The sequence below is a fragment of the Pseudophryne corroboree genome, chromosome 5 (assembly GCF_028390025.1).
Source record: "Pseudophryne corroboree isolate aPseCor3 chromosome 5, aPseCor3.hap2, whole genome shotgun sequence".
NCBI classification, from domain to species: Eukaryota; Metazoa; Chordata; class Amphibia; order Anura; family Myobatrachidae; genus Pseudophryne; species Pseudophryne corroboree.
Window position 1 is genome coordinate 315089767 of NC_086448.1, and position 17816 is coordinate 315107582.

Genomic DNA, 17816 nt, shown 5'->3' on the forward strand with positions numbered 1-17816 from the left:
TTGATAAATGACGACGAAACAGAAACGGAAATACTGAACAAATATTTATCATCGGTGTTCACCAGAGAAGAAGTGACGGTGGGAGTAGTGCATAACGATAGTGAAAGCAAGGATTCCTGGCTAGATACTTGTTTAAGTGAGGAGGTAGTCCGGGAGAGACTAAGCAAAATTAAGATTAATAAATCACCTGGACCTGATGGACTTCACCCGAGGGTTCTTATGGAGCTTAGGTCACAATTAGCAAGACCACTATACTTGATTTTCAATAGTTCTATTAGATCAGGCATGGTACCTATGGATAGCTGAGGTAGTGCCAATATTTAAAAAAAGATCTAAAAATCATCCAGGAAATTACAGACCAGTTAGTTTGACATCTATAGTGGGGAAATTATTGGAGGGAATTTTAAGGGATAGCATACAGGAGTATCTGCATGCCGCTAAGTTTATTAGCAAGAACCAGCAAGAGTTTGTAGGCGACAGATCATGTCAAACTAACTTAGTTAGCTTCTATGAGGAAGTGAGCGACAATCTTGACCAAGGAAAAGCAGTGGATGTGGTATACTTAGATTTTGCAAAAGCCTTCGATACAGTGCCTCACAGGAGACTGATCATCAAATTAAAGGAGCTTGGCCTAGGAAAAACTATTTGTACATGGATAAGTAATTGGCTAGATAACAGGGTACTCTGAGTAGTGGTCAATGGGATGTCCTCCAGCTGGGCACCAGTAGTCAGCGGAATACCACAAGGGTCCGTACTTGGGCCACTACTGTTCAACATATTTATCAACGACCTGGAAATAGGCCTGGAAAGCACAGTGTCAATCTTTGCAGATGATACTAAATTGTGTAAGGTAATTAATTTGGAAATAGATGTGGAGTCTCTACAGAACAACTTATCTAAACTTGAAATCTGGGCGTCTAAATGGAAAATGGGATTCAATATAGAAAAATGCAAAGTTATGCACTTCGGGACCAAGAACAAACTTGCAACCTACATATTAAATGGGGAAAATCTAGGGGTAACAGTACTGGAAAAAGATTTGGGGGTACACATTGATAATAGTGAACATAATGTCAAAGTGCAGCAAAGAAGGCAAGTAAGGTGCTAGCGTGCAAAAAAAGGGGAATTAAGACAAGGGACGAGAGTGTAATCCTGCCGCTGTACAAATCATTGGTACGTTCGCACCTGGAATATTGTGTTCAATTTTGGGCAGCACATTATAAAAAAGATATCTGTGAACTCGAAAGGATTCAAAGACGTGCTACTAAAGTCATTAAAGGGCTAGACGGACTGGAGTATGAGGAAAGGCTTACTAGGTTGAAACTGTATACACTAGAAAAGAGGCGTCTAAGAGGAGACATTATCAATATCGTCAAATATATAAAGGGAAATTACAAAGAGTTATCAGAGGAATTGTCTATTAAAAGAACTCTGTATAAGACGCGAGGTCACTCGCTGAGGCTTGAGGAGAGAAGATTCCATACGCTACGTAGGAAAGGGTTCTTGACTGTTAGGGCAATAAGGATCTGGAATTCCCTGTCAGTGAAGGTGGTAATGGCGGACACTATATATGCATTTAAAAACGGATTGGATAAATTTCTGACTGAAAAGATATCCAAGGTTATAGCATTTAAAATATTGACATTTTTAATCTGGGAGGAACATGATTTACAGTTGATAACTAAACATAAAACATAATTTCAATTGAGACATTATAATGAACTCGGCTTAAGACAGATTACAGGTTGAACCCGATGGGCATTTTGCCTCTTTTCAACCTCATTAACTTTGTAACTATGTAGCAATAATGCACCTGACTGCAAATCCAAGTACCCAGAAAGACCGCCAAATTCACATAACACTGTCAGGTGCCTAATTTCCAAAATTTGAGAAACTGGGACTGTGGCTGACAAGACAACCTCAACAATGTTTTGGCATCCTTCGTGAAAAGCGTTGCAGCCGGAAATATCCACTGAATAGGACGGCTGCTGGGTCGTGGCCATGCCATCCCTGAAGGCAGAACAATATGTGGGTGGTCTTCAGGATGCCGAATGTCGGGATCCCGGCGCACAGTATACCGGCGCCGGAATCCTGACACCCAGCATACCGACAGATATTCTCCCTCGTGGAGAATAAATAACCCGTGCCCGCAGCGTGGCGAGAACAGCGTGGCGAGCGCAGCGAGCCCACACGGGGCTCATTTGCGCTCGCCGCGCTGTCGGTATTTCCGGCAGTCGGGCTTCCGGCGCCAGTATGCTGGTCGCCGGGAGCCCGGCCGCCGGCATACCATACTACACCCCAGCATGCCATACTACACCCCACTATGTGTGTGAATGGGTTCTTTCACACACAACGGGATTTTTTCCTGCTGCCCATGCGCACAGCATTAAACAGAGCTCAAAGCCGCTGGGTGTGAAAGGCACTGCATGCCGGCAAAAAAAGCGGACAACTTTTGTCCGGCTTTTTTCTTTCTGGTGTGTGTGAAACAGGCCTGAAAATCTAGAAAATCAACTTAAACCCATGTACACACCTGGATGGCAGCCCTGATATTAATAGTGTTATTCTGTACATATAGCTTCTTTCACTGTTTAATAACCTTAAACTACATGTGGTCATGAAAACTTCTCAAAATGTCTTGTTTAGTTCACAAAAAAGGCATGAATATGGCAACTCCGACAGAGCTGGTAGAGAAAATGAATGCATTTCATTAATAAACTGGGCATAAATTCTCAATATAATATTGAACACAGCAAAAATCAGCACCCAAGAACTGTATTGTGTAGATTTTACCTGTGATAGAGCAGTATATAATATGAGGGGCCGTGTTCTTCATAACATCATAACTCAATCCCATTTCAGCTAGTTTTCCGGGAATGTAATTTTCAATGAGAACATCACAGGCTTGTGCAAGCTGAAAAAATAAATAATTAGAAATGAAAGTGATGCAGAACAAAGACCTAAAAACGTGACATTCACAGTTCATTCTTAAACCCTCCAATGTCCTTTTTTGCTGATGTAAAAGAAAGTAAATGCTTTCTGTGGTTATTTAATACAACAGTGACATCTACAGATAGAATACACAGAACAATTTCACTGAAAAGTGAAACAAAAACTAATTGGTATAATCTTGTTGTCAAAAGAAATGTAAACTTCGGGGTCGTTTCATTTATACCCCTTTTCCAGGACCTGTGATTTGGAACACGGCTCCAGTTTGGATCAAACTTAGGGATGGCCCCTTACATAATGCAACCCCGACCAGGGTTATTACCGGGTCGGCACCGTTTACACTACACACGGGTGCAGTCTCTCTATTCTGCCAGCACTTGGAGATAACAACATCTCCAAGCACTGGAAAACCCTAAGGATTGAATTAAAACCAGAGCGGTCCAGAGCCCGGAATGCAGAACCGGCGACCTGCCGCGGGGCAGAGGGTGTCACATCTGAGGGGGTGTCTGTCACAGTTGTAACTGGGGAGACGGGCAGGGATAGATTAAAGCATCTCCGTATGAAGAGGGTGTAAAAACCGGAATGGTCCGGATCATATGGGTATGCTGTAATCCCTGCCAACTGTCACAGGCACAGTTTCATTTTATACCCAGTCCCCATGCTGTAACGGTACCTGCGTTAGATGACCTGCTCCTTAACCCGGGTCATTCCCAGGTGCAAGCCTGGTCCCTACCCAGATTAGAATTTTTTATTTTTTGGAGCCATTTCCACCGAGTTGCATCACGGCTTTTAGACTTGCCCCGCAAGACTGTGCATGTAAGTGTGGCAATGTGCTGCACTTGTGGAAATAAGACTCATTGATATTTGTTTGCAGACCCATAGGGATTGCAGACTAGTAGGCAGTCTTGTTGTGTGTGGGAAAGCATTCCAGAAAGTGGGTGCCTCCTGAGAAATGTCCTGAATAAGAGTCGGCAAGAAGAATGGATGAAATGCGCACATCATGTACAGAGCAAAGGGGGTATTTGGAGACTGGATACCATAAAATAAAGATAATTAATGTAGGGACTGACAGCAGAACAACAGTAGAAGGTCATTGTTGTGATTAAAATTATTCTAGCTGATGCATTAAAAATAGATGACAGAGGTGAAATTCTGTTTAGGGGAAGACCAGAAAGGAGTCTATTCCAATAGCAGATAATGGGGCAGATTCAGAGTTGCACGTATGTCAGTTTTGTGGATGGATCTAGCAATTTTCACACTGTACGTGCACTCTAGCCGGGCATATGCAACTTTGGGATTCATTTAAAAGCATCAAAGCCACAACTCAACTTTCAACTGCCAATTTTTGCAAGTAGAAATTACCGGTCGCACTCAGGAGCCGTACACGGGTGCTTCCCAGGTGCGACCCATCAAGAGACCCCTTTCAGACAGCGGCTCGTCCCGGCATATTGCAGGGATTGTACTGTCACCTCCAACATGTGTGGAGGCAGTGCTTGGAGATAAAATTATCTTCAAGGACCGCCTCAGCTCTATGCATTGAACGGGTCCTGGGTCGCATCGACCCGGCAAAGTCGTTTACACTGCACTGTGACCCCGGTCCTTCCCAGGACCAACCCTGCAAGCTAGTCAGGTTGGATTCCCGGGTTAACCCTTTTACATCGAACCACTCCTGGGTTATCACGACAGTAAACCAGGTTTTTAGTGGTGGTGTAAAAGGAGTATTAGTGTTCTGGGTGGGTTTAGATGTAATCACTGGCGTAGCTATAATGTGTAGGTAGCAAACATACAAGATTAAAAATTAGAAACAGCTTATCTGTCCCCACTCGTGGACAGATAAGCTGTTTCTGATTTTTAATCTTGTACGTTTGCTACCAACACTTATGGACAGAAAATCTACCTACTTATCCTTTTAAAAATCTTGGATTCTACATATGCGGACAGATAAGCCGGCTATATTCATTTATCTTGTACGGTTAATACCTACACTTACGAACAGACAAGCTGCTATATATTTATTTTTTATATGTTTTTTAATGTCTTTATTCTAATTGTATGCATTTGTGACCTGCATTTGTGGCAGGACTGTGTTTATTAAATTGTTTACTGTTTTTTTTATCAAAAATTTGAACCAGCATAGTTCCTATTTTCTAAACCTCTGTGATAACTCAAAAACAGTACATACTATGGCCCTCATTCCGAGTTGTTCGCTCGCTAGCCGCTTTTCGCAGCAGTGCACACGCTAAGCCGCCGCCTACTGGGAGTGAATCTTAGCTTAGCAGAATTGCGAACGAAGTATTCGCAATATTGCGAAAAGATTTTTCTTTGCAGTTTCTGAGTAGCTCGAGACTTACTCTTCAGGTGCGATCAGTTCAGCGCTTGTCGTTCCTGGTTTGACGTCACAAACACACCCAGCGTTCGCCCAGACACTCCCCCGTTTCTCCAGCCACTCCCGCGTTTTTCCCAGAAACGGCAGCGTTTTTTCACACACTCCCATAAAACGGCCAGTTTTTGCCCAGAAACACCCACTTCCTGTCAATCACACTACGATCAGCAGAACGAAGAAAAAACCTAGTAATGCCGTGAGTAAAATACCAAACTTCTTAGCAAATTTACTTGCCGCAGCTGCAGTGCGAACATTGCGCATGCGCAGTTAGCGGAAAATCGCACCGATGCGAAGGAAAATAACGAGCGAACAACTAGGAATGAGGGCCCATGTTGTTTTTATCTCTCTTTTACATGTCCTGCTCCTAAGAGTCATCTACCAGAAAGTTTATAAGCTAAGTTGCTGGTTTTATTCATCACTACACCTGACCCCACAAAGGTTTTTTTTTTCTCACTGACACTATTAGACGCTCTTTTTACTCCATTTTTTAATCTACTTAACATTTATCTGGCTGCTTCTAAAAGATAATAGATAGAATCTAATTTAGTTGCTATGGGCAACATCACCAGTTCTAAAAAAAATTCCCACCTTAGTAAATTTACTCCAATGTGTTGAAAGCAGGAAAAATGGGCAAGCCTAAGGATCTGAGTGACTGTGACAATGCCCAAATTGTGATGGCTAGCAGACAGGGTCAGGACACCTCCAAAACGTGGAGTTCCCAGTATAAGTGGTCCAAGGAAGGCCAATAATAGGATAATATGAAAACTTACATGAATAATAAAATACTAAACAAAGTATTTACCTAGCATTTATGTCACAAAACCAATGGCGCTCAGAAAATAAGATTTTAAACCTACCGGTAAATCTTTTTCTCCTAGTCCGTAGAGGATGCTGGGGACTCCATAAGGACCATGGGGTATAGACGGGCTCCGCAGGAGACATGGACACCTAAAAGAACTTTCTAGTATGGTGTGCACTGGCTCCTCCCTCTATGCCCCTCCTCCAGACCTCAGTTAGAGAACTGTGCCCAGAGGAGATGGACAATACGAGGAAAGGATTTTGTTAATCTAAGGGCAAGATTCATACCAGCCCACACCAATCATACCATATAACCTGGAATACACCTAACCAGTTAACAGTATGAACAAACAACAGTATCGGTCCAAGACCGATTCTAACTGTAACATAACCCTTATGTAAGCAATAACTATATACAAGTCTTGCAGATTTTCCGCACTGGGACGGGCGCCCAGCATCCTCTACGGACTAGGAGAAAAAGATTTACCGGTAGGTTTAAAATCTTATTTTCTCTTACGTCCTAGAGGATGCTGGGGACTCCGTAAGGACCATGGGGTTTATACCAAAGCTCCCAATCGGGCGGGAGAGTGCGGATGACTCTGCAGTACCGACTGAGCAAATGCTAGGTCCTCATCAGCCAGGGTATCAAACTTGTAGAATTTAGCAAAGGTGTTTGACCCCGACCAAGTTGCTGCTCGGCAAAGCTGTAATGCCGAGACGCCCCGGGCAGCCGCCCAAGAAAAGCCCACCTTCCTAGTGGAATGGGCCTTTACTGAATGCGGTAACGGCAATCCAGCCGTAACATAAGCCTGCTGAATTGTGTTACAGATCCAGCGAGCAATAGTCTGCTTCGAAGCAGGCGCGCCAATCTTGTTGGCAGCATACAGGACAAACAATGCATCTGTTTTCCTAATTCTAGCCGTCCTGGCTACATACATTTTTAAGGCCCCGACTACATCCAGGGACATGGAATCCTCCAAGTCACTCGTAGCCACAGGCACCACTATAGGTTGGTTCATATGAAATGAAGACACCACCTTGGGTAAAAATTGAGGACGAGTCCTTAATTCCGCTCTATCCACATGAAAAATCAAGTAAGGGCTCTTGTAAGACAAGGCCGCCAATTCTGACACACGCCTCGCAGATGCCAAGGCTAACATGACCACCTTCCAGGTGATAAATTTTAACTCCACCGTTTTAAGGGGTTCAAACCAGTGTGATTTAAGGAACTGCAACACCACGTTCAGGTCCCATGGTGCCACTGGGGGCACAAAGGAGGCTGGATGTGCAGTACTCCTTTTACAAAAATCTGGACTTCTGGAAGAAAAGCCAATTCCTTCTGAAAGAATATTGACAAAGCCGAAATCTGTACTTTAACAGAGCCTAACTTTAGGCCCATATCCACTCCTGTCTGTAGGAAGTGGAGAAAACGACCCAGATGGAAATCTTCCGTAGGAGCATTCTTGGTTTCACACCAAGAGACATATTTCCGCCAGATACGGTGATAATGTTTTGACGTCACCTCCTTCCTAGCCTTTATTAGAGTAGGTATGACCTCCTCCGGAATACCCTTCTCTGCTGGATCCAGCGTTCAACCGCTATGCCGTCAAACGTAACCGCGGTAAGTCTTGGAACAGACAGGGCCCCTGCTGTAACAGGTCCTCTCTTAGAGGAAGAGGCCAAGGATATTCTGTGAGCATCTCCTGAAGATCTGAGTACCAGGCCCTTCGAGGCCAGTCTGGAACAATGAGTATTGTCTGTACTCTTTTTCGTCTTATGATCCTCAACACTTTTGTGATGAGAGGTAGCGGAGGAAACACATAAACCGACTGGAACACCCATGGCGTTACCAGAGCGTCTACTGCTATTGCCTGAGGGTTCCGGGACCTGGCACAATACCTCCGAAGCTTCTTGTTGAGGCGTGACGCCATCATGTCTATTTGAGGAACTCCCCAGAGACCCGTTATCTCTGCAAAGACTTCTTGATGAAGTCCCCACTCTCCTGGATGGAGATTGTGTCTGCTGAGGAAGTCAGCTTCCCAGTTGTCCACTCCCGGAATGAAGACAGCTGACAGAGCGCTTACGTGATTTTCCGCCCAGCGAAGCATCCTGGTGGCTTCCGCCATCGCGACTCTGCTTCTTGTCCCGCCTTGGCGGTTCACATGAGCTACTGCTGTGACATTGTCTGATTGAATCAGAACCGGCAGGTTGCGAAGAAGATTCTCCGCTTGTCGAAGGCCGTTGTATATGGCCCTTAGCTCCAACACGTTGATGTGTAGACAGGACTCCTGGTCTGACCATAGTCCCTGAAAATTTCTTCCTTGGGTGACTGCTCCGCATCCTCGGAGGCTCGCGTCCATGGTTACCAGGATCCAGTCCTGAATGCCGAACCTGCGACCCTCTAGAAGGTGAGCACTTTGTAGCCACCATAGAAGAGATACCCTGGCCCTGGGGGACAGTGTTATTTTTTGATGTAATTGTAGAGAAGATCCCATTGAAACGTCCTTGCATGGAACCTGCCGAAGGGAATGGCCTCGTAAGTTGCCACCATTTTCCCCAGAACCCGAGTGCATTGATGAGCTGACACTCTTTTCGGCTTTAGTAGTTCTCGGACCATGTTCTGGAGGTCCTGGACTTTTTCCAACGGGAGGAAAACTTTCTTTTGTTCCGTGTCCCGTATCATGCCTAGGAACGGTAGTCGAGTTGTCGGAACCAACTGTGACTTTGGTAGATTGAGAATCCACCCATGTTGTTGAAGCACTCTCTGAGAGAGTGACACGTTCTCCAGTAATTGCTCTCTTGATCTCGCTTTTATCAGGAGATCATCCAAGTATGGGATAATTGTCACTCCTCGCTTGCGCAGGATCACCATCATTTCCGCCATTATCTTGGTGAAAATCCTCGGGGCCGTGGACAGCCCAAACGGCAACGTCTGAAACTGATAATGACAATCCTGTACCGCGAATCTCAGGTACTCATGATGAGAGGGATATATGGGGACATGAAGGTAAGCATCCTTTATGTTCAGTGACACCATAAAATCCCCCCCTTCCAGGCAGGCTATCACCGCTCGGAGCGATTCCATCTTGAATTTGAATCTTTTCAGGTACAGGTTCAGGGATTTTAGGTTTAAAATGGGCCTTACCGAACCATCCGGCTTCAGAACCACAAACAGGGTTGAATAATACCCTTTTCCCTGTTGGCTCAGGGGAACCCTGATAATCACTCGCTGTTGACACAGCATTTGAATTGCAGCTAGCACTACTTCCCGCTCTGGGGTAGAAGCTGGTAAGGCCGACTTGAAAAATCGGCGTGGGGGCACTTCTTCGAATTCCAGCTTGTAGCCCTGGGAGACTATTTCTATCACCCAAGGGTCCACGTCTGACTGAACCCAGACTTGGCTGAATAGTCGAAGGCGTGCCCCCACCTGTGCGGACTCCCGCAGGGGAGCCCCAGCGTCATGCGGTAGACTTAGCGGACGCCGGGGAGGACTTCTGCTCTTGGGAACCAGCCGCAGCAGGTGTCCTCTTGCCTCTACCCTTACCTCTGGTGAGGAAAGAGGAGCCCAGACCTCTTCTGGATCTATGCGACCGAAAGGACTGCATCTGATATTGTGGGGGTTTCTTTTGCTGTTGGGGAACAAAAAGGTAAAAAGGTCGACTTACCCGCGGTAGCTGTAGAGATCAGGAACACGAGGCCGTCCCCAAACAATACATCACCTTTGTAAGGTAAAACCTCCATATGCCTTTTTGAGTCTGCATCCCCCGTCCATTGGCAGATCCATAAGGCTCTTCTTGCCGAAATAGCCATAGCATTGGCTCTTGAACCCAGTAAACCAATGTCTCTTTGAGCGTCCCTCATATATAAGACTGCGTCCTTAATATGAGCTAATGTTAACAAAATTGTATCCCTATCTAGGGTATCAAGGTCAGCTGACAGTGTATCCGTCCAAGCTGCTACTGCACTACATACCCATACCGACGCGATTGCCGGTCTAAGCAAAGTACCAGTATGAGTGTAGATAGACTTTAGTGTAGTCTCTTGCCTGCGGTCCGCAGGATCCTTGAGGGCCGCTGTGTCAGGGGACGGTAGCGCCACCTTCTTGGAAAGGCGTGTTAAGGCTTTGTCCACTGTGAGAGAGGATTCCCAACGTACCCTGTCCTGTGTAGGGAAAGGGTACATCCTTTTGGGAATCTGCAGTTTCTTATCTGGAGTTTTCCATGCTTTTTCACATAACTCATTAATTTCATGGGAAGGAGGAAAGTTTATAACTTGTTTCTTTCCCTTAAACATGTGTATCCTCGTGTCGGGCACCGAGGGCTCATCAGTGATATGTAACACATCTTTTATTGCAATAATCATGCACTGAATACTTTTTGTCACCCTGGGGTGCAATCTTGCTTCATCATAGTCGACACTGGAATCAGAGTCCGTGTTGGTATCTGTGTCCCTTATTTGTGAGAAGGGACGTTTCTGAGACCCCGACGGGTCCTGTGAGTCGGTATAATCCGTAGATTGATTACCTGCCGACGCACTGGACTCTGCTTTGTCCAGTCTTTTATGCAGTGAAGCTACACTAGCATTTAACATATGCCACATATCCATCCAATCCTGAGTCGGCACCGCCGACTGAGACACACCACTCATCTGTTCCACCTCCTCTTTGGATAAGCCTTCCGTTTCAGACATGCCGACACACGTACCGACACCCCACACTCACTGGGATATAACTATAAGGGGACAATTCCCTAAAGAAGGCGCGTTGGAGAGACAGAGAGAGAGTATGCCAGCACACACCAGCGCCAACTGACCCAGGAAAAAAAACAAAACAGATAGCGCTTTTATATATATATAAATGTATATAGATTTCCCCACTCACTGCGCCTTAATTATGTGCCCCCCTCTCTTTTTTTCAGCCCTCTGATGCTCAGCAGGGGAGAGTCCGGGGAGCCAGAGTTCTCTGCAGCCTCTGTGGAGAAAATGTCGCTGGTTAGTGCTGAGGGATCAAGCTCCGCCCCCTCGCGCGGCGGGCTTCGGTCCCGCTCGTGAATTTGAAAAAAAATGGCGGGGATCCGTAGTTTACTGCCTCCGCAGCCTAACTACATACTTTTTTGCCTAAAACGAGGTTTATTGCTGCCCAGGGCGCCCCCCCTGCGCCCTGTACCCATCAGTGCCATGTGTGTGTGTAAGTGCGGGAGCAATGGCGCGCAGCTTCCTGCTGCGCGCTTACCTCATGAATATCTGAAGTCTTCTGCCGCCTGATGTCTTCTTATGTCTGACATACTCACCCGGCTTCTTTTTTCCGCCATCTGTGAGGAGGATGGCGGCGCGGCTCCGGGACGAACCCCAGGGTGAGACCTGTGTTCCGACTCCCTCTGGAGCTAATGGTGTCCAGTAGCCTAAGAAGCAGAGCCCTTAACTCTTAAGAAGTGGGTCTGCTTCTCTCCCCTCAGTCCCACGATGCAGGGAGTCTGTTGCCAGCAGAGCTCCCTGAAAATAAAAAACCTAACAAAATTATTTTTACAGAAAACTCAGGAGAGCTCCCTGTAATGCACCATATCTCCTCTGGGCACAAGATCTAACTGAGGTCTGGAGGAGGGGCATAGAGGGAGGAGCCAGTGCACACCATACTAGAACGTTCTTTTAGGTGCCCATGTCTCCTGCGGAGCCCGTCTATACCCCATGGTCCTTACGGAGTCCCCAGCATCCTCTAGGACGTAAGAGAAATAATGGTAAAGTATACAATGTATGAGAAACAAAGTCAGGTTCACATAAGTTGAGCAATGACTGCTGAGGTGACCAGTATAGGGCACCAAAAGCATCTTGAAGAAAATAAATAAAATCAGTTTTTAACAAAGAAATAATACAAATTATAATAAACATTACAGCACCAGGAGAGAGTATAAAGAAGAAATCTAATTAACAAAAAAATGGAGACGTAGATGCAGGACACATCAGGTAAGTATTGATATCCATAAGGCTTCATAACCAAGAAGAACAGACCACAGGGAGTTAATTGAGTGAGTATAGCTGAAAAGATTTTAGAATTAAGCAGTGTGAATCCGTGCTAAGAATCAACTTCCTGCACAAGTATATCAGCCATACTTACACATATTCTTACAAAAATGGGGTATAGAAAATTCCCAGTTCTGCGCCTGTATGTGTAAGCTGCTTTGATTTTTGGTTTTAAAATTAACAATAAGGGTTATGTCAAAGCGCTATGAGGGGGAAGGGAAGGGGGAAGATACCAGTATGTTTACAGCTCTTTTTTGAATTGATAAGATGAGTAGTCCGGAATTTTTATTTTTAATTAGTGTGTTTGGATTCCATATGTATGCCTCCTGGGATGTCCTCAGCAGGTAGTTATGGGCTAGCTATCCTTATCTATACCTTGCTGTGTTGATGATTTCTGGCTCCTGTGGCTGGTTTCCAAACTTCTGCCTCACTGTGTTCACGGCCGAATTGCGGGTTTCGGAGCACTTCCGGTCGCGGCAATGACGTACTTCCGGTCACACGGTCCAACGCGTTTCATGCCTCAGCACTTAGTCATGGATAGAGTATGTTGCATGAGGTACTCTATTTATTAAATTACATTTAAAAAACTTTATTTATAAAACATTTAAAAATGGAAATCCTTTGTTTACAAAACAGGAAGTGATGTCATTATTTGGTGGGAACCTCATGCTTCTTTCTTTTACTGGTATCAATGGGGGATTAGTATGTAAAATGAATTATGTGAAGTTAATATATGAATAAAATATTTTAAAAAATTATTTTAAAAGAGTGTCTTTATATATATATATATATATATATATAAGATATCTTCATAAGGATCTGGGTATTTTATTCCAAAAAGGTTTTTAAATTTATATCTATATTAAGTCCATTTGGTTGCAGAGTTATTAAATGGTATATCCATTTTGTTTCATTCCTTAGCAATTCTGCTATGTTGTTTCCACCTCTCCAATTTTTTTTTGACTTTTTGTATGCCCATGAATAGAAGGTTGGAGGCATCTTTACTGTGATATTCCAGATAATGTTGAGACACACTGTGAGTCGTTAGTCCTTTCTTTATGTTGTATAAATGTTCCGAGATGCGAATGCTAAATTTTCTTTTCGTTTGGCCTACATATTGATAGCCGCATGGGCATTCAATCAAGTAAATCACTCCCTCAGTGCTACAGGTTATTTGACTTTGGAGATCATATTCCTTATTCGTTATATTTGATTTAAATTTTGTTATCGGTTTAATTCCTTTCTTTTTTGTAATTTTGCATGCATTGCACTGTAGACAGTGGAAGTAACCTTTTGTTCCAGTTCGTGTTTTCTTTTCTTCGATTGGGACAAAACTTCTTGTTAGATCTTGTTTTAAGTTTTTTGCTCTTCTATAAATTATTTTCGTTTTTTTCGGAAGAATTTTATTCAATTGATCGTCAAGGTTCAGAATATGCCAATGTTTTTTCAACATTTTTTTCTATTAGGTGGTGGTCACTACTATATTGGGTTATAAATGACAATTGATGTTCTGATTTTATTTCTTTTTGTTTATATTGGAGCATTGTTTCTCTGTTCATGCCTTCCACTTTGTTTATCTCTTGTTCCAATGTCTTTTCATTATAACCCCTTTCTTTGAATTTTCCTTTCATTTCATGTGCTTGTTTTTGGAAAATCTTCTTATCTGAGCAATTTCTCCGTATTCGTCTAAATTGCCCTCCCGGGATATTCTGTAGCCATGAGTGATGATGGTTACTTCTCATGTCAAGGGTGGTGTTCCCGCTAACCTTTTTTGTATATGTACATGTTTGTATACTGTTATTCTGAATATAGATTTCCAGATCTAGATATACTATACGTTCTTTACTAAATGTTGAAATGAACTCCAACCCATATTCATTTTGATTCATATACTCAAAAAAGTCCTTCAATTGTGCATCTGATCCTTCCCATATGAAAAGGAGGTCATCTATGTACCTATGCCATTGTTTTAGATTTTTTGCATATGGGTTGTTGTGCCATATTTTTTCTTCTTCCCAGCTTGCAACAAAAAGGTTTGCATAGCATGGTGCAAATGATGTGCCCATAGCAGTGCCCTTACTTTGGTTGTAGAAATTCCTTTTATACCAAAAATAGTTGTGGTTGAGAATAAACTCTATTCCATCCATTATGAAGTTCGTTTGATCCGTTGGAATATCTGTCATTGTTGTTAAAAACTTTCTTGTTGCTGTGCAGCCTTGTTCGTGATTGATGCACGTATATAAAGATCTTACGTCACTTGTACATAGGATAAACTCTTGTTTCCCTTGTTTGGAAACCAGCCACGGGAGCCAGAAATCATCAACACAGCAAGGTATAGATAGGGATAGCTACCCCATAACTACCTGCTGAGGACATCCCAGGAGGCATACATATGGAATCCAAACACACTAATTAAAAATAAAAATTCCGGACTACTCATCTTATCAATTCAAAAAAGAGCTGTAAACATACTGGTATCTTCCCCCTTCCCTTCCCCCTCATAGCACATATTCTTACAAAAGATGTAACTGGCAACATAAAGGAGGGACTAAGAGTCCACACGGTTGAAAAGTATTGGGTCATTAAAAAAAAAAAAGGATTTTAATACCTACCGGTAAATCCTTTTCTCTTAGTCCGTAGAGGAAGCTGGGGACGCCGTAAGGATCCATGGGGTATAGACGGGATCCGCAGGAGACATGGGCACACTATAAGACTTTGAATGGGTGTGAACTGGCTCCTCCCTCTATTCCCCTCCTCCAGACTCCAGTTAGAGAACTGTGCCCAGGGAGACGGACATTTCGAGGAAAGAATTTATTGTTTAAACACGGTGAGTGTCATACCAGCTCACACCTTGAACATGCCGCAGAACGTGGCATTCAATAGAACACCATCCAGCGGCATGAAAATACACAGCCACATGCTGAAAGAATATGTAACACACCGTGGGTGTCAACACAACCAACAATAAGATACCGCATGCCATGGCATGAACAACGTCAGCAACAGCCTGACTGAAAAGAACCACCACAAGAGTGTAACCATAACCAATAACTGCATATACAGTACGCACTGGGACGGGCGCCCAGCATCCTCTACGGACTAAGAGAAAAGGGTTTACCGGTATTAAAATCCTATTTTCTCAGACGTCCTAGAGGATGCTGGGGACTCCGTAAGGACCATGGGGTGTATACCAAAGCTCCAGACCGGGCGGGAGAGTGCATACAACTCTGCAGCACCGATTGAGCAAACATGAGGTCCTCATCAGCCAGGGTATCAAACTGTAGAACTTAGCAAAAGTGTTTGAACCCGACCAAGTCGACGCTCGACAAAGATGAACCGCCGAGACTCCTCGGGCCTCCGCCCAAGAAGAGCCCATCTTCCAAGTAGAATGGGTCTCCACAGACTTCGGTAACGGCAATCTAGCCGTAGACCGAGCATGCCGAATCGTATCACAGATCTAGCGTGCAACAGACTGCATAGAAACAGGCGCCCCAAATTTGCTGGGAGCATACAGGACAAACAGAGCCTCTGTTTCCCCAAGCTGAGCCAATCTGGCGACATAAATATTCAAAGCCCTGACTACATCGAGAGACTTTGAAATAGGCCGATGCTTAAGTAACCACAGGCATTAAAATAGGCTGGTATCTGGGAATCCCAGAAACCACTTTTGGCAGAACTATTCTCCAATTTCTCAATTCAGCTCTATCCACGTGGAAGATCAAATAGGAGCTCTTGTCAGACGAAGCCTCAACTTCCGACACCCGCCTTGCGGATGCCAAGGCCAATAACATGACCACATTCCAAGAGAGAAATTTTAACACAACCTTTCACAAAGGTTTCAACCAGTGTGACATAAGAAACTGCAACACCACGTTAAGGACCCACGGTGCCAGTGGGGGCACAAATGGAGGTTTGATGTGTAGCACTCCTTTCACAAAAGTCTGAACTTCCGGAAAGGTGGCCAATTATTTTTTAAAGAAAATTTATAAGACCGAACACTGCACTGAAATGGAGCCTAACTATAGGCCAGCATCCACACCTGCTTGCAAAGAATGGAGAAAAACGACTCAACTGAAATTCTGCCGTAGGAGCCTTATAGGATTCACACCAAGACACCTACTTCCTCCAAATATGGAGGTAAAGCCTCACCGTTACTCCTTTCCTAGCTTGAAGCAAAGGGGGGATGACTTCAATGGAAATACCCTTTCGGCCTAGGATATGGCGTACAAACGCCCTGCCGTCAAACGCAGCCGCGGTAAGTCTTGATACACGCCCGGTCCCTGCTGCAACAGGTCCTCTCGTAGAAGAAAAAGGCTATGGATCTTCTATGAGTAAGTCTTGAAGATCTGGATACCAAGCACTCCTTGACTAGACCGGAACAATGAGGATCGCCTGAAACTTTGTGCTTCTTATGTGTATCACCTTCTGAAAGAGTGAAAGTGGAGGGGACACATAGACCGACTGAAAACACCCAAAGTGTCACGAGAGCGTCCACTGCTATAGCTTGAGTGTCCCTTGACCTGGAACAATATCCCCGAGGTCTCTCGTTGAGGCGAGGCGCTATCATGTCCAATTGAGGCACTCCTCAAAGACTTGTCACTTCTATGAAAACTTCTCGATGACGACTGTATTTCTCCCGGATGGAGATCACGTCTGCAGAGGAAATATCTATTTCTCCGTCGTCTACATCCAGAACGAAGACTGCTAATATAGCGTTTACCTGCCTTTCCGCCCAGCTGAAAACTTTTGGGGCTTCTGCCATTGCGGCTTTGCTCCTTGTTCCACCCTAGCGGTTTACTTACGACAAAGCTGTTAAGTCGTCCGACAGAATTAACACGGGCAGATCACGAAGAAGATGTTCGTTAAAAATAGCTCTTAGTTCAAGAATGCTTATTGCAGACAAGCTTCCCAGCTTGACCTTTTCCACTGGAAATACTTCCCTTGGAAAGACTGCCTCAAGCCTCGGAAACCTGCATGCATGGACACCAGGATCTAATCCTGGATCCCGAACCTTCGTCCCTCTAGGATGTGAGAACTGTGCAGACACGACAGAAGCGATATCCTGGTCCTTAGGATTATATACCGGTGCATGTGCAGGCGAGACCCGGACCACATGTCCAACTGGTCCCGTGAAAACCACTCTGGCATTTGATCTGCTCACCGAAAAGGCCTCTTAGGCCGCACCCATCTTCTTCATCAACGGAACATATTGATGGGTTGCCACTGCAAATCTGATCCGACTCTGGATCCTCAGATCACTTTCCACAGGAAAAAACAAACTCTCAACCGTTCAGTATCTAATCTGATACCCACCTCCGACATCTGCGTCGTTGGGAACAACAGCCATTCTCTGTGTTGAAGAACTGTCAGAGAGAAACAATGATTTGTACCACTTGTTTCTTGACCTCGCCGTAGTCAGGAGAGCGTCTCAGTACAGAATAATAATGGCTCTTACTATTGAAGGAAAACCATCATACTGATATCCCTCCGGTGAAATGGCAAAAACAATCCTGGATAGCAAATCCATGTAAGCTTAATGCGGATGAAACCGCATTTAAACCCACTTTCTTCTTTTACGTGTTGGAGATCCCTGGCCTGAGAGATTCCATCCTGTAGTTCAACTTCTTAAGTTGAAACCTTTTATTTATATATTTATTTTTTAGGGATAGCAGGA

The 17816-nt window shown here is 44.4% G+C and overlaps 1 protein-coding gene across 3 annotated transcripts in view; it reads right to left on the reverse strand.

Annotated features, from left to right (window-relative positions):
* The window catches only part of SUGCT (succinyl-CoA:glutarate-CoA transferase), a 1636615-nt gene that overhangs the window by 1438480 nt on the left and 180319 nt on the right, over window positions 1-17816 (reverse strand). For all 3 annotated transcript variants that reach the window (XM_063924883.1, XM_063924885.1, XM_063924884.1), the window contains exon 6: window positions 2791-2911. In XM_063924883.1, the coding sequence (XP_063780953.1) occupies window positions 2791-2911 (121 nt within the window). The remainder of the gene's footprint in view (window positions 1-2790; window positions 2912-17816) is intronic.